General features: G+C 39.2%; 1 protein-coding gene across 1 annotated transcript; it reads left to right on the forward strand.

Moving 5' to 3' along the window:
* The first annotated feature begins 7,664 nt into the window (after nt 1–7,664).
* RPL10A (ribosomal protein L10a) lies at nt 7,665–13,099 on the forward strand. The gene is made up of 6 exons (XM_014055710.2): nt 7,665–7,813; nt 8,421–8,492; nt 10,201–10,281; nt 10,678–10,826; nt 12,217–12,389; nt 12,877–13,099. The coding sequence occupies exons 1-6, from the start codon at nt 7,809–7,811 to the stop codon at nt 13,045–13,047; spliced, it is 651 nt and encodes a 216-aa protein (XP_013911185.1). The 5' UTR covers nt 7,665–7,808; the 3' UTR covers nt 13,048–13,099.
* The last annotated feature ends 4,831 nt before the right edge of the window (nt 13,100–17,930 follow it).

Below are 17,930 nucleotides of genomic sequence, written 5' to 3' on the forward strand. Positions count from 1 at the left end.
AACTTACAGCTGTTGTAGTCTATCATCTTGTTGTAAGAAGGGAATCCAAAGCTCTGTTCTAAAAGGGTAAAAATTATGTCCTTGACCTGCATGTTGTGCAGAACAGCGATCATCCTCTCTAAAAACTCCAAAATCAAGAGCAAATGTGATAATGAGGTAACCTTGCAAAGTGTTTCCTCAATTCACTTGCCCAGTAAATACTCTTAATCATTCAATCCCCATGGGTACACCCAGTGTGATCTTAACCCAAACACTTCTATAGTGATAAATTTGCTTGCAAGGTCTCTGTTATTTATAAAGAGCCCTTCCCCACTGCATGTTATTCCAGGTAATTTTTAGCCCCAAGGGAGATTATCATGATAGATGGGTAGTTTTCATTAATAAACAGATCTCACAATCAGTCAGAAGAATATGGACTATAATCTGCAGCATGTGTTCAGACCAAGATGTTATCTTATGGGCTACAAGTAACAGAACAAGATTGGAGTGAATCTCTGTTCAGAAAATAAATGTTTATCTCTGACTATGTGCCATCAGATCAGTCTAAACTCTTATTGACCATATAGACAGAGTTTTTTTCAGAGTGATCTGTCCCCAGTCTGGTTCTTCGGGTCTTCCAATGATGCAGCTACATTTACATTGTAATAGAGTCAAACTATTTTTCTAGCATTCTCTTCTCTTTCCTTTCACCATTTCTAGCTTTATGGATCTCTCAAGAAAGCTACATATTTGCATGTGTCTAAGGCCATGATGGCAAACCTATGGCACGTGTGCCCAAAGTGGCATTGCCCATTCCCCTTCCGGGTTTCTGGCATGCATGTGCACGCAATGATCAGCTGGCCTTTGTGCGTGCGGTAGTGCTGGAAACTGGAAGAGCTGGCTTTCCATTTTCCAGAGTGAGTATGCACGCTGGCCAGTTGATCGTCACACATGCATGCGCTCCAGTAACCGGAAGACTAGCTGGCCAACGCCCATGCACACACTGGAAACCAGAAGTTCATTTTCCAGCATCCACATGCCCCCTGGGCAGTTCCTCTCCCATATTGCGGCCCAGATGAGCGAGCACATGCTTTTCGACACTTGGTGCCAAAAAGGTTCGCCATCACTGGTCTAAGGTATGACAATTTGAGCCTAGTCATTTGTGCCTCAAGCGAGCACTTGGGGCTGATTTGTTTAATGACATATTTGTGGGTTTTTTCTTAGCGATTCATGGTATTCTTGAGAGATTTGTTAGAACCTTTACTGATTTTCCAGCTTTTGTTTGTTGTATTCTCCAAATTCCCTTGTCCAGTGGGGAATTCTTGTATTCTTTCCAACTTGGCAACAATCAGAATGTTGATTTAATTTCATCTTTCAGTACTGGAATTTCTTATAAATTAGGAATAGCTCCTATCCAAGGTGGTTTGGATGTTGACATCGTTGCTGTACATAATTTCAGTACACCCTCCCATCTTTGATCTTTTTGAATCACTTGCTATCATCCCATTGGCATCTTTCAGTATACCAATTTGAAGTTGGAACCACCAGAGAATTTTTGGAAGACTTTCCTTGCTTTTACATGTCTGTTTCTATCTTCAGTGACTTTATTATAGTTGTAACCCTGCTTCTTGTCTCTTTTAACAGCTCTCTTAAACTCTTGGTTAAGTTCCTTCCTGAGATCATTGTCTTTCTTGGCTTTGGCTTCTCTTCTTGGCAATCTCCATGGTTTGTTCTGACATCCAGTTTGCTTTCTTCTTTTTCTTGATCTTGGGCAGACTTATTTCATATATATCATTGACAACTTTAATTTAAATTCTAAAGTTACTCTGGCTCTTTATCAATGAAATGCAGGATTCACAGCACTTCCTGGAGTTGCCCCTGAAGTGTAGGGATATGCTCAATATCATATGGAAACTGCTTAGCTTTCTTTTTCCACTTAAACTTAAAGTGAAACTTATCCATGAGTAATTTGTGACCTGTTCCATAGCCAGTCTTCAACCACAGCTTTGTCTTTGTAACTGAGCTTTTCCACCTCCTTCTACCAATAATAATATTGAATAATCTTAAATAATACATAAAGAACTAAGATGACATAACTTATGTGTGCTCTAAATTAGTTTTCCCCCCCTTATGACCTTTTGTGCTACAGTTGTTAAGTGAATCACTGCATTTGTTAAGTGAATGATGCAGATGTTAAGCAAATCTGACTTGTCTCCAATTGACCTTGCTTGTCAAAAGCAGTTTGAAAAGATTATAAATGGTAATCCCATGAGCCTGGTACAATGCAACCATCATAAATACATAGCCGGTTGCCAACACCCAAACTCTGATCACATGAGCATGGGGATGCTACTATAATTGTGAGAAAACCGGTTATAAGTCCCTTTTTTCGGTGCTGTTGTAACTTTAAATGATTATAAAAGAATGATTGTAAGTCAAAGAGTACCATTTTTCAAATTCATTCCCTTTTAAAACAAAGTATTGATAGGAATATCCCCCTTCTGCATTTTTATCCTCACCACTGCTATCTTTGGGCATTCCAGTAGATGTCTCCATAGACTATGATTTAAATTTTGAGTTACCACCCCTCCCTTCCTTCCAACTGATATTTCAGTAGCAGGCATTTGATTGCTTTGGCACCCTGAGGGAATTTAAATTTTAATTCTGCAGAAACTCTCATACATCGCATGCCACATTGTGGTTGCTGTGTATGTGTGAGAATGTGTATATACATGCACTTTGGAGTCAGACTTGATTCCTGAAAACTATGTGGACGAATCCACAGATTTCATTTATTTAGTTAGCTCACTTAGAGGGCAAGGTATTGTGTGAAGATATCCTACCCCAGTGATGGCTAACCTTTTTGTCCTCGCATACCAAAAGCATGTGCATGCACATGACAGCGCATGTGCATGTGCCCACACCAATACAATGCGCACCCCAGCACATGTGCATGCCCCTCCCACACCCCATTTGCGCCTAGCAGGCCTCCCTGAAGCCTCCTGGGACCAAAAATGGAGTGGGGGACGCACCCCCCGCATCCTCCCCCCATGTATGCCTGCGCTATTACGGGAGTTATCTAGGCCTTGTATGCAGTTTATTCCTCTCTAGCATCCATCTCCATTATTCAGTGGTGCATTCCTGCCTCTCTAGGATTTACCTCTATCTGCTCCTGTGAGGCACTTCCTGTTCCTGTTGGATATATATGGATGACTTGTATAGTGTTTTGCAGAGACCCGAAAATCAGCTGGTTGGTGACGCATGCTTGGTAGAGCTCAGCTGGGGCTCGCGTGCCGGCAGAGGCATCCATATGCCACCTGTGACATATGTGCCATATGTTTACCATCATGGTCCTATACAATAACATCTCTAGTAATATGCAACTTCATAGGAACAAATTAGCAATTTTCCTAATTGCGATGTAAAGGAAGAAAAGGGAATTTTTGCACTGTTGGAGGCAGGAGCTAGGAAAACAAGGGGAGGCTGAACAGAAGCTAAAAGGATGCCCAGCTGAAGACAGAACGGTTGAATGGATAAGTTTTCAGGTTGAGGATAGTTCATTTATCAGGCCACTGCTTAGATCAACTGTAAGTTTATGATAAACCGTAAGTTTATGATAAACCTGGAGAACATAGCAGTCTGCAGTCCAGGATGAAACCCCTGTCCTGGGCAATGATCAATAGCAATAATAGCAATAACAATAGACTTATATACCGCTTCATAGGCCTTTCAGGCCTCTCTAAGCGGTTTACAGTTGCTGCAAAGAAGAAGATGATCCACGCATTCCAGCCAATCAGAGCTGGGTCAAAAAACAACAGCATTGAATCAAAGCTAGAAAATATGGGACACAGTGCACATTTGCAAAGTGTTGCACTCAGGAAGTAGTGAGTGACTAGTATTTCAGAAATGAAGTTTTATGATTTTACTAAGTCAATTATTCAAGCAGATGCCTCTAGGGATGGATTAGAATCATGTATTCCTGGAACATGCTCCTTTTTCATATGCATTGCAGGTTCCTAGTGAGGCAGAATAGAATTATGTTCATATAGAAAAAAAGCTCATGGCTTTTTGCTGGGAATAAAATTCATCAGTACAATTATGGAGTATAAGAGTACAAACAGATTACAAACCACCCGAGGCAAAAAATTTCTGAATTCCTGGAGTGAACAAAAAATACAATGGCCACACCGGCTTCGTTGCAGAAGTATGGTATGAACCTTCAGAGTGTTTCTAGAAAGCAAATGTTTACTGCAGATATATTACCTAATGTAGAACTACCAAATATTGAGGAAGTAAATGGTATTGTCAGATTGCATTGGGATTTATTTAGTTAATTCTGTATTTAACCTGGAAGCAGCTATGTTGTTTCAGTTGAGATATCAGACAAATCAAGATGCTGAGTTGCAGGTCTTTTTTAGAATTGTATACTTTAAGATGGCCTCAATGGGGAAAGCAGTAAGTCCTGCCCTTTGCTGATACTGCCAATGAAAAACATACAGGAAGGTTCCTTGATGTCAGAAGATAAAGTCATTACCGCTAATAATATGTGGACAGAAAAGCATAGTTATCTTTGCAAGTTGCTTCCGGGTATTCAGAAAGTAAAAGGCCACAAGAGATTATGTTATTACTAACACACAGGTTTTGCAAGGACATCTAAGCATTCTAGGAATGCTTAGGTTGCAGGAATTGGGGATGTCTGGTTTAATGGAAAGAAGAAGTAGGAGTGACAGGATAGCAGTGTTCCAATATCTAAGGGGCTGCCACAAAGAAAAGGGGATCAACTTATTATCCAGAGCACTTGAAGGCAGGACAAGAAGCAATGGTGGAAACAAATCAAGGAGAGAAGCAGCCTGGAATTAAGGAGAAACTTTCTGACAGTGAGAACAATTAAGCAGTGGAACAACGTCTTCAGAAGTTGAGGGAGCTCTGTTATTCTGTTACTTTGAACATTTAATAAGGAAGAATTGTCAGGAACAGAGGCTAAGCAATCCAAAAGAGTCATCAATATCCTGTGAAATTCCAAATTATAAAATATCTGCTAATATTTTTAATTTGGTAGTCTTTGGAATTTACTTTGTTGGGAAGAATTTTAACAGATAATTAGTAAAACCAATTACCTGGGCAACAGTTAATCAGCAAACCCATTCATTCACTCCTCCCCAAACCCACAAATCAGCTGCCCAGACACTCATCCACACAACGGAGACAAACTGACAGACACAAGGAAAGAAAATTAAGATTGACCCTTTGACAGTCACACACTAGAATCAACATGTAGACACGCTCATATCCCTCAAGTCTACACCAAGGACTAGCCCCTGTCCCCCCATAAAGCAATCTCTCTGTACCTCATTTTCCCTGTTGCTACTCACAGAAGCAAACCTTTTTGCTTTTAGGAATAAATAAATCTCCTTTCCTCATAACATGTCTGGATTTTATTCTGATTTGTTCTTCTGCAATCCAAACTCAAATTGGGACTCCAAATTATTCTTCTGACAAGTTCTAGAAGATTATTATTTAAAGTATTCAGAATGTCCTCATTTAGTCAACTTAATTTTTTACTAATCTTTTATTTTAAAATGAAATTTTCTATTTCCTAGATACGGTATTCTGCAATAAGATGCTTAAATGTTTCATTGGCCAGTAAAGAAAATGAACAATTTGGAAGATCTTGGAATTAAAATTAATACACTGTAGTCCAGGTTATCCCCAATCAAGTGGAATGGCAGAACCAAAATCCAAACTATTAAATAAATACTTTAAGTAGTCACTGCAGCAGATTAAGAATTTCATTTAGTTTCATTGGAATTTCAGAATATACCTGTGACTGGCCTGGAATAAAGTCCAGGTATAAAATCGTTCTTTACCCAGTTTTATAACCCAAGTTTCTCTCAGGATTGTGTTAGGGATTGCAGTTGCTGTGGAGCAAGCAAAATAAGGATTATGATCAGTCAGCAAAATTACTGGCAATATTTTAGGCATAAGATGTAATGTTCCTGGAAGCAGAAGAGGAGTAGCAACTGGGGAGAATAATATCATTAAGCCCAGAACCACAATTATTCTACCCTGAGACACCATTGAGAAGTAGATATTGATGTAATAGAAGACACCTGACAGAGAATCAAGCAATCGTAATTGCAGTAGAAACCCAGATAGGATTAGAAGCTTAAAACCAATATAGCTAGTCCTCGATTTACGACAATTGAACCCAAAAATTCTGTTGTGGGAAGTTATCATCCAGCCCTTTCCCAGAAAAATGAAATATCCTAGGAAATATTGAAAAGGAAGAATATTTCTCTGGATGTGAAAAGAAAGAAACAGTTTTAAAAGACAGAATAGTTGCCTGTAGCTTCCTGCCCATCCCCACTGGGCCATTGAGAAGGCCGGCTAGTCCCTTTTACATAATAAAGACTTCTCCACTGCAGCTGCAGGGGGAAGGAATGTTGGAACTTTACTCAACTGATCACATGGCATCTGAGAACTCATCTATACCTGGATTCAAAACAGCCTAGAGTAGCCCCTGCATGGCCCCATGGGAGTCTGACAACCAATCAGAATACATTTCTTACACAGGAACAGGAAACAGAGAGGTGGGACTAAACAGGATATAAAAAGCTTAGCAAGCCCCTCCTTCGGCCCTTTCTCTTCTTCTCCACTGACATTGAAGCATGTGATCACCTTTTCTGTTCAGGGCTCAAGCCATGTGGCCCTGTCCAACAATAAACCATCTTTCCAAGCAGCCTCCATGTCTCCAGTGTCTTTTTCCCCACTTGGAGCTGAACCCAGAAGGACATTTCTTTCATCACTGTTAAGTGAGATATTTGTTAAAGTGAATTTTGTCACATTTTGCCACAGTTGTTAAGTGCATCACTGCAGTTGGTCACAAAAGGTGATCACCTGATCCTGGGACACGACAAGCCATAACTATGAACCAGTTGCCAAGCATCTGAATTTTGATCACATGATCATGGTGATTTTATGAAAGTCATAACTATGAAAAATGGTCATAAAGAACGTTTTTTCAGTGCTGTTGTAACTTTGGAACAGTCACTAAATGAACTGTTGTAAATTAAGGACTACCTGCAAACCAAAACAAGTGGATTAAATGTCTCCCATTTCACCAATGATACAATCTGAAAAGATGCAGGTCAAAGATGGTTTAGTCATCTTAAACTCGGCAGTCAATTATTGCAGCATTGTTGCCCTCTCCAGAAGCTCGTTTATGAGAAGTGATCATTGATGGATGGATCGGTGGGTGAGTGGACGGATGGATGGGGCTGATGAGCTGATGTTCTGGGGACTGAACTCCGGGAGTTATATCCAGAATCCATTCAAGGGATAACTCAAACTCTCCAGTTAAGGGCATTTAGAAAATAACAATTTCTTAATTCATTGAGAGCCTTCGCCACTCTTCGATCTCAACGCTCCAAAACTATCCTCCAAAGTACAGCTCTCCAACCTTGGCCACTTTAAGACTTGTGGACTTCAACTCCCAGAATTCCTCAGCTGAGTAATTCTGGGAGTTGAAGTCCACAAGTCTTAAAGTGGCCAAGGTTGGAGAGCTGCCCTGCTCCAAAGTACCGCAGGCTGCGAACTTGATCGCGAGCATATTTAGCTACGAACCCCCTTTCAATCGGGGGTGGGAGGGGGATGTATCACGTCACTCCATAAGTACCGCCTCCTGGCGGCCTCGATTAGAAGAAACCCCGCTCCAAACCTGAATCAGCTAATCACGTGGCTCGCCTGATCTCTCATCCCGCGAGACTGAGCGTTGTAATACCGGCGGAAGTGAGGGCCTGGTCCTTTTCCCGTTGAAGTGAGACGCCAAGATGAGGTACGTGTGGCTCTGCTCTGAGGCCTTAGATAGAATCCGCCGCCATCCTTCCTCTCGGAGTCTAGTTGAGTGGCGTTGAATAGGGATCGTGGATGGTGAGCCAGCGGGGCAGGCCTGGCACGGAAAGGGACCGTCGGTCTTGCGGGTTAAGTCATCCCCGAGGGCCATATTCGCATGCCGTGATTCTCAGATCGCGATCCAAGGCCGTTTCTGCCGATCTGCCTTCCATTGAAACGGGCTGCTTCGATATGCGATTAATTCAGCAATCAAAAGAGCAGCTTTTAAGCTGCTCTTTGCAATGGAGTCGGATGCGAGTAGGTTCTGTATAAAAGTTGCATAAACCTCCCTTGGGTGACATTTTTCTTCCCGATAGCACATTGCACAGTAGTGGTTGTTAACTAGTCCTTGATGCATCATGAGAGCATAATTTGTCTTCATTCACGTACTCTCTTCCAATATGAACGTTAAGAGCCATATCAAGGGAAGCGCCTGCCTATAGATAGCATATTGGGTGGGTGGGTTTGCGTCTCTTTGGTCTCCAGAAACACGTTGACACGAATCTGAAAATCAGTATGAGTTTAAATTAAGATACGTTTTTCCACAACAGCAAGGTCTCCCGTGACACGCTTTATGAAGCTGTGAAGGAAGTCCTTCAGGGGAGTCAGACAAAGCCCCGCAAGTAAGAACTTCAGAACTTCATTTACATTTGTATATAAAGTTGGGATCACTGGAATGCCACCCCGAGAATCCATCAGAGAAAGAAAATAAGCAACAACGGAAAAGAGGGAGGATGAGGAGGGAAAGGAAGAAAGGGCAAGGCAGAGAAAATAAGGGAGGGAAGAAAGAGTAGGAGAGAGGGAACGAGAAGAAGAGAGGAGTGGGGGAAAGAGAGGGAAAGGAGAGAAGGAAAGAAGTAGAGTAAGGGAGGTTGAGAAGAAAGGAGTACGATTGTTGCAAAACAAGATGGAGGTATGGGGTGGCAAGAAAGTGACCCCAACTGTATTTTCTATATTTGTAAGAAGATAGTGATAAATGTTTAATAGATAAATGTAAATAGTATTTACAAGAATGTATATTTGTAAATTATTTGAAGGGAAAAAATAAAAAAACTGCAAAAACTTCAGAACTTCAGAAGACCTATGGAATAAAGTTAATTTGAGTAAACCAAACACCAAAGTTTGCTATAGCTGCAGCAATAGCAATAGCAATAGCAGTAGACTTATATACCGCTTCATAGGCCTTTCAGGCCTCTCTAAGCGGTTTACAGAGAGTCAGCATATTGCCCCCAACAACAATCCGGGTCCTCATTTTACCCACCTCGGAAGGATGGAAGGCTGAGTCAACCCTGAGCCGGTGAGATTTGAACCGCTGACCTGCTGATCTAGCAGTAGCCTGCAGTGCTGCATTTAACCACTGCGCCACCTTGGCATGTCACTGCCTTTGTCACAGAGTGAGATTAGCATTTGACAGAATTTCTCTGCAATTGGAAGGAAAAAGGAGCTGCATTTGATCATGGATTGGAGTGTTTGTGTCACTATATGAATACAGATTAGCAGGAGCTGGAATCAGCACATGGTCACTCTGAAATCCTGAATCTTCTGGAAAAACAGTAGATGTTACTTAGTTCTCCAAGAAGCTCATTGTCAGCTCATATTGGAAAGTTCTCTGTAACAATATAAGACAATAGTTCAATTACATCTCTCTTGGATAGTATTAAAATCAATTGCAGATGTAAATTATTGTAAACATTACAAATATGGTTTTGCTTGGTTTTCCTATAGGAAAACAAAACAGTGTCTACACTGAACAGAAAACTGGTTTTTTATTAGTTTTTAATAAAAAGTTTTTATAAGCTTACATGATGAAAACAAGTTCTTTGGAGTAATTGAATAATTAATAGCCAATTTGGTCTAGTGGTTAAGGCATCAGGCTAAAAATCAAAGAGACTGAGTTCTAGTCCCATTTTAGGCATGAAAAACCAGCTGGGTGAATGGGCCAGTCATTCTCTGTCAGTTCTACCCATCTCACAGGGATGTTGTTGGACATGTAGGAGGAAGAAAAAGTAGTAGGTGTTTGCTGTCTTGAGCTATTTATAAAAAAATGTATATAAATAAAATGCATAGAAGAGGTAATTTACTCAGTACTGATATGTTTGTGCAAAATGCTTTCCTTTAGAAAGTAAAGTTCGTCTTAAATGAAATACCATTTCATGTATTCAGTGGCCTCTAGATGTTTCGGATTGAACTCCAATTAAATGCAGTCATAAGCATGCAATCTGAATAGAGGCTGCAATCCAAAACTTCTGAAGGCCATCTGATTGCTTTCTCCTACTGCATTCAATTGTCCTCAGTTTTTACTCAAATGTATATTCTGTTTTCTTTACCTAGGTTCTTGGAGACTGTGGAGTTGCAGATCAGTCTGAAAAACTATGACCCACAAAAGGACAAGCGTTTTTCTGGCACTGTCAGGTTTGGCACTCTTCTTGTACCACCCAGCCTTCTGCTTGCACCCTTCTCCCTGTTAGAAGCCTTTGAATTTGGTTCACATTCAGACAGCCTGTTGGCTTGTAAAATCTGGGGTAGCTGGGTGCAATGCTGAATTGCCAGGGTAGTTCAGTTCACCTCACTGAATGCAGCGGGTGTGGCTGGACGGACTCCTACCCTGGGTCTTAAAACACGAGGGGAGGTATGGTGAGGCTCTTGTGCTGACCCTGCCGATCATTTTTAAGAAGCCTGAGGTAGATCCTGGTGCACAGAGAAGTACTAGCTGTCCGGTAAGATTTGTCAGCACCAGTCTTGAATGTTCTATTTTGTATAAGTTTTGTTGATAGGAGGTGGCTATTGTGATTTTTTTTGCTTTTTCAGGCTCAAGTCGGCTCCGAGACCTAAGTTCTCTGTCTGTGTCCTGGGGGATCAGCAGCATTGTGATGAAGCCAAGGCCGTTGACATCCCACACATGGATATAGAGGCCCTTAAAAAACTGAATAAGAACAAAAAGCTAGTGAAGAAACTAGGTGAGCAAAATAAAAAAGAATGTCCAAGATTTTAACATCTGATAAAATTGAATTATCTCTCTTTTTTGTGTACGATGTTAGATGCACTTTGGTTTAACATTCTTGTGGCTAATAGTGAAAAATATGGTATATTCATTCCCACCCATCCCCCTCCAACAACTGCAAATAAAGAATGTAGAGTAGAGGCATATAATTTGAGTTCTTGGGACTGAAAAGGGATGAAGCCAGAGGTCTCCATATTATGGTAATGTGGCAAAAGGGGAAGCATATTAGCATTGTGGTTTATTTCAGCCCAGATCTCAAAGAACTTTGTACTTTAATAATTGTGCTGTTAATTGTTTTCCAATTATGTTATCCTATAAGGAGTTCTGCAAATATATGTTAACTATTTCCAGCAGTCTAGCACCTGGTCCTTATTTTAGTAGCCTCAGTAAATAGTTTGATACTGGCCTTAAGGAAGCTATTTAAAACCAAATTATACTAGAGAATATTTTACTGATTTGGACAACCTAATCTATTAAGGCATTTTTATTAATTTGTTTTATTTGTTTGCATTTATGTTGGTAGGTCATACAAACATTTAAATTGTTTTGTTCATTTTAAGCCATTAAGAGATGCTTGATTGCTGTGGGTTATGAACCCAATAAATATTAATTGGCTTTTAAAATATTTTATTGGAATACGGTTTCAATTGGTACATGAACAACATCCATATCTATTCCCTTGAAATATAAAAGCACCCCTTAGTATAAACGTACGCCTTCTAGCATAGTGAAACTTGGATCCACTAATCTAAATTCCTTCTGTCCTATGTGTTGATGGGTTTGGAACTGTTTACATGCCTGTTTCTGCAGCAGTTGTTGTGGAGTATCTACTATGACAGGCTCCTGTTCTGATAGTCAAGGTTCTTTACAGCTACTCCTAAGGGAATATTTGGCATATCCTGAGGGCCCAATTTGGAATTACTGCTGAGCTAAAACAACAGTCTCTGTGGGTGGGGAGGGGGGTAATTATATTATGAAGACCAGGAAAAGGAGTACATAGGTCAAACAGTGTAAGAACCACTGTTCTAGATCATATAAGAACACACCTGAACTTGCAAACAAACACTGAAGTGTTTATGTTGACTAAACAAAATACGGTGATTCTGAGGACAGATTGAATCTCTTTGTGCCTGAAAGAAGCACATCTGAAATGTTGCTGGGCATGCAGAATACATTTTTTGTTTTTATCTTTGAAAAAAGTGTGTAGTTAAGAGACCATATACACAAGCACACAGACGAGTCTAGATTGGAATCTGCATTCCATATTGTTAACATGTATACCTGTTTGCAGATATTTGAGATGAGTCTTGAGTGTTTTCAGTATTGTGTATTTTTATTTTATACAGCCAAGAAATATGATGCTTTCCTGGCCTCTGAATCCTTGATTAAGCAAATTCCTCGAATCCTGGGGCCAGGACTGAACAAGGCTGGCAAGTTCCCTTCTCTTCTCACTCACAATGAGAACATGGTGGGCAAAGTAGATGAAGTGAAATCCACAATCAAGTTTCAAATGAAAAAGGTATTTTTTTTAACTCCTTACATTTGGCAATATGTATTTTTACTGGGGGGGGGGTAGTTTCTAGTGTTTTCTAAAGTAAAGCAGGCCCACAGGAAATTATCTAGCTGAAGGGGGAAAGCATATTTCAACAAATATCTAGAGAAAGAGTCACTTTGCAGAGTGAGATGGCACCATATAAATTTAATGAATAAAATAAAATAATGCATCTACTGAATTAGGTTTTCTCTTCAATATCAGTGATTATTTGCACAATGGTACCATATTTTGTATTAGAAGAACAATACTGTATTCTTCATTACAAATATTTACGAGATTCCCAGAAACTCTGCAGTTGTTTTCCTGAAGTCTTCAGTTATTTGCATCTATCCAGTTTTGTAGAAAATTGGAACATCCTAACCATACCAACTTGAGATTGATTTGTTTTTAGAACAAATCATTTCTATTCCTATTCAATTGTAACACATTTGAGTGTTTTTTTGTGTTCTAGGTACTATGTCTTGCTGTGGCGGTTGGTCATGTGAAGATGACTGAGGATGAGTTGGTCTACAACATTCATTTGGCAGTCAACTTCCTTGTATCTCTGCTGAAGAAAAATTGGCAAAATGTGCGTGCCTTGTACATTAAGAGCACCATGGGGAAGCCCCAGCGCCTATACTGATGGCTATATAGATACATATGTTTCAGCTAACAATACAGTTCTTTTGAGCTAATTTACTAGTGTGTGTTTTGATTTTTATAAAATTACATTACATGGAATCACTGAATGTTTAACTCCTCTTAATCTGAGAAATGTTCATGTTCAAAATGATAAATTAGATTTCAGAAAATCCTGGCATATTGTGAACTGGCATTTATGTATTCAGGATTTATGAAAGCATGCATGCCCTTGATTTAATACCATTTGTCTTGTGACCATTTGAAGTTAAAACAGCACTGAAAAAGTGCCATTTTTAATTTTGAATGGTCACTAGACAAAAGTGCTGTCTTTCACAAATTAAGGCCATTGCAGCATTCCTGTGGTCACGTGAGCAAAATTAGATGCCTGGCAACTGTCAAGTATTTATGACAGTTGCAGTGTTCCAGGTCATGTGATTATCTTTGTGACTTGGTGAACAACTGTTGCTAACTGCAGAGATTCACTTAACAGCAAAAAAAGATGGTAAAATGCGGTAAAACTCACTTAACTGTCTTGCTTAGCAATGGGAATTTTGGACTCGATTGTGGTCATAACTCAAGAACTACTGATATTTTGCTTTCCCCTAAATGAAAGAATGTGTGCCTTCACATGTCCAAACTAGAAATTGTGTTGGCTCTGAGCAGAAAAACATAGTGGATTAGAACACGTACAGCTCCTTTATTGGAACCAATGTGGTAAAAAATATGTGATTTATTTAATATTTTGTTATCAAAGATTCACTCTCAGTCCAACACATTTCACACAGTTGTGGGGGAAATGGGAGGAAAAAGGTGTGTTAGATATATTCACTGCCTTGGATTATTTGTAAAAATAAATGGGGTACAAATAAGTGACAACATGAGTTGCGTAAAGCCAAAGCCTGCTTCACAATGTGATAGTAATTTTCCCAAACCTGAAGTGCCAGAATAGGGGGTTTTATTATAGCAGTCTTGTTTGTAGGGATTGATAGGCAATATTTGGATGGCCATACTTACCAATGTTGGAAGAGAAAAAAATGAACAGGTTGGAAAGTAGGAAAAAGTATGCATTGGATGGAGGAAGTTAATCCTTATTCATACTTCACCACTTCTCATTTCAAAGTAATAAAAAACTGACCTTGGCAGTAAGAACCACAGAAAGGGATTTGGGAGGTTCATGCAGGCCTTGTCTTCAAGTTGCCTACCTTTTGTTTTGCATGATACACAAAGCAAATCACAGCTGATGGAAAGCTTTTATGAGGTGAGACCATAAATTGAATTGGGCCTGAAATCCAGTTTTTGATCGCCAGAGGTAGTTTTACATATGAAGCATATGCTATTTACTAAACTATTCATTAGTATTTTTTTTCTATTATAGCTTGAGATGATGCTTCAAGGCCAATTTTGCTTGTACTGTCAGTAAAGAGTAACCTAGTTTTTTAGCTTTGTCTACTCCAGGAGACAGTTTGTTGGAAAAGGAGATAAACTTTATCTTGGTATTTACATTAGCAGCAATAAAATTTCAAGACATCAGTTTGCCATATTAGACCATTATTTGATTTGGAAGCTTTGCAGGTAAAGAATATGCAATGGGCAAATATGTGAAAAAAATGAGTTTATTGTTTACTACATTATACGTGACAGTTTCCTATATGCAGAGATTGTGTTGCAGGGCTACTGAAATGCACCAGGCTACAATTTATCATATCTAATTGAATGAAGTTGACTCTCCTCCTTGAGGAAAAGAATCCTGCCCTTTATATGGGTGAAGTTGGGGAGTGCAAGGCATTCTGACTATGAAACGACACTGTTACATTCAAACCAAAACATTTCTGGGTCTTCTGAGCTAGTTGTACTTGAGCCATTTCAAATTTGTTTGGAATATTCTGAATTTTGCAAGGACTTGAATGTCCAAAGAAGGAAATGGTATGTTTTCAATGAAACCCCTACATATAAGTAATTTGGGGGAGCGACCTTAACACCGATTCCAAATTTCCTAAACACCTCATAAGTCTCATATCCATATTATTATGGATGTATTGGCACTTGAGAACCCAACCCAGATTGTCTGGATTGCTTGTTTTTACAATGCAGGGCCTATTAATTCTAATAATCACCAAGTCAAAACTTTACTTTCTGCATATATCTTGAGATTTGAATTGCTACACTGTTCATAGTTGTTATATTGCAAACATCTCTTACAATCTTTTTTATAAAAGGAACTGCCGTTTACAGATAGACTCATTAGAAAAGAAACATTCCAAAAAGCACTGAATCATACAAAGAAAACTTTATGAGGGAAACAGTCTTCAGAGTTGAGGTGCATCATTTTAACTTGAAGATCTTGTAAAATTGTGCATCTTTCTTCCAGAATGTGCTGAGAAATGAACAAGTTATAAATACTACTACTAATTTTGGGCCTGCTGTATTCTGCTAATTGTAAAGAACTATTTTAAAGTGCAGTATCTAATTTAGTGATGGCAGATGGCAACCTCCAGCTGATTTCTGCTAATAGGAAGAAACAAGTTCAAATTAGGTTAGAAGTTGGATGAGAAGCCATAAGGAAGCTCACAAATGTAGACTAGATTGGGGAACTGAAGAAATAACACTGATGGGGGGGGGCGGATATTGGTAAAAGACAGCAAGAAAATTACATGCATAGGTTGAGAAACTAAGAGTAAAGCTTGAAATTGGTATTTCATAACAAATCTAGCAAAACAACAAAAATCAAGTTAGTTAATTTGAAAGTTCCATTATTTTGTGACGTTAGAACAGTCTTATATCCCTTGAAAATGAATTGTCAGTGCACTCCTGAGTGTCCCCTAGTTCTTATTTCAAAATCCATTGCAAGAGTTCGGTTCAAAATCATGATAAGAGAAATAGTTTTCCTGCAATCATCTGTTCCACGGGTATCTCAGGAAAAAGAGAACGGAAAATAAGTTGTGAAAGGGAAAAGAGGGAGAGTGAACACTAGAAAGATACACTGATGTTTAAATCTTTGTGAACCCTTTTGGATTTTCAACATTTTTGCATAGGTGTGACTTAAAATGTGATCTATTCTCCATACAAGTCCTAAAACTAGATAAAGAGGCATTGAATCATTTTCCTCAGGAACAGTTTAACTGAACAAATATAATGTTTTTAACTCCTGGTTTAAATATGGTTCTTGCCTATCCAGCTTCCCCAGAGATGGTTCCTGAGGAAATACTTAGGAGAGAAAAGTAAATTTATTCCTCACATTTACACGGCTGTTCATCTCACAAAAAAGTGATTTTGAATGGAATTCATCCGTCAATAATCACAAATATACTTAAAAATTCATTTAAAAAATATAGTCATTAAAAGCTTTGAAAAACATCAATAAAACCAATATACAACCACACAGAGAGTAAAAAAGATCAACCACAATGGAGCCCTCTAAGACTATTCCCCCGAGACTGCGGGCCTCGAGGGATTTCCAGAATTATAACGGATAGAGATAGATAACTGGGGGACAGAATGCTTGAGAGAATGTGTACTTTGCCTTGATTAAAAAGCATGAGATAAAGTTTGCACTGTGTGCACAATTCCTGAAGACCCAGTAGATTTTATGAGCATTTCAAGTATAAATTTAAATCAAACTGGGACTGTACATGATTACAAAAACTTCAAAAAAAAAGTCTAATTGTTATCCTCATGGTGCGCCAGAGGGCATCATATAATGGGGTTCAGCCAAGGTGGCGCAGTGGTTAAATGCAGCACTGCAGGCTGACTGCTAGATCAGCAGTTCAGCGGTTCAAATCTCACCGGCTCAGGGTTGACTCAGCCTTCCATCCTTCCGAGGTGGGTAAAATGAGGACCCGGATTGTTGTTGGGGGCAATATGCTGACTCTGTAAACCGCTTAGAGAGGCCTGAAAGGCCTATGAAGCGGTATATAAGTCTACTGTTATTATTGCTATTTATTATTATTATTATTCGTGTCACATGGTGATGATCAGTGCATACTGTTCAAGGTTCATACTGTACTTCCAACCTAAGCACAAAGTGGTAAGCTTCATTCTTATGACAGAAATGGCAGCAGCATGAGTAAATTTCAGGATTCTATAAGAAAAGTCATCCCAAACTGCTGAGATGATTCTGCAGGGCTTTAACTCTTCACCTGAAGAGCCTAAAATGTTAGGTGTGTGACATCTGGGAACCAGTGAAGGTCTTTGTGCCCAGATATCACTGCAGCTTAAGTCTGATTAAAAGTAGCAAAGCTGCTTTAAGGGAGGATTGAAATAGTACAGGGAAGTTTGTTGAAAGCAATATAGATGCTTTGTGGCTATAGCTCAGTGCCAGTGAAATTAGGTCAGGAAATGGGCATTTGATATTTGGTTCCTGGTGTCAACATATCATAAAGACTATATAATTTCCTTTCTATTGGAACTGCCTAAGGATTGTCACAAGAAAAGAGAAAAGCTACCTGTCCATTAATTATATGTACTGTTTTGGAAACATCTCAAATCATTCTTAGCTACTGTGCCTGGGAGTTATATTCTAACCAATTTTGAGAGCACTGGTCGGGAGAGCCCATCTGCATAAATGTGCATATCATTGACAGCAATACTACTGATTTTAAAAGTTCCAGCAGTATATATATATTGTTTGGATTCTGCACACATACATCACAAAAGCATTAGGAGAAGCATTCTCATCTATGCGAATTAGAAAAAGAGAAGAAATGCATTTTTCCATCTCAGTCTTTGCTAGTTCTGCATTTGTTTTTTTTTAATTGATGCCCATTTAATCTAGATCACATTCATCAACTAAACTTTGCAATCTCATTCAATGAGTGCTCAGAGGCATACTTGTATGTTTTAGGAATAAGCTGTTGCCTTTTAGCAGGTTTGCAATGGGTGTTGAGC

The sequence above is a fragment of the Thamnophis sirtalis genome, unplaced genomic scaffold (assembly GCF_051295495.1).
Source record: "Thamnophis sirtalis isolate CommonGarterSnake01/CBP01778 unplaced genomic scaffold, rThaSir2_p1.2 scaffold_7, whole genome shotgun sequence".
Taxonomy (NCBI): domain Eukaryota; kingdom Metazoa; phylum Chordata; class Lepidosauria; order Squamata; family Natricidae; genus Thamnophis; species Thamnophis sirtalis.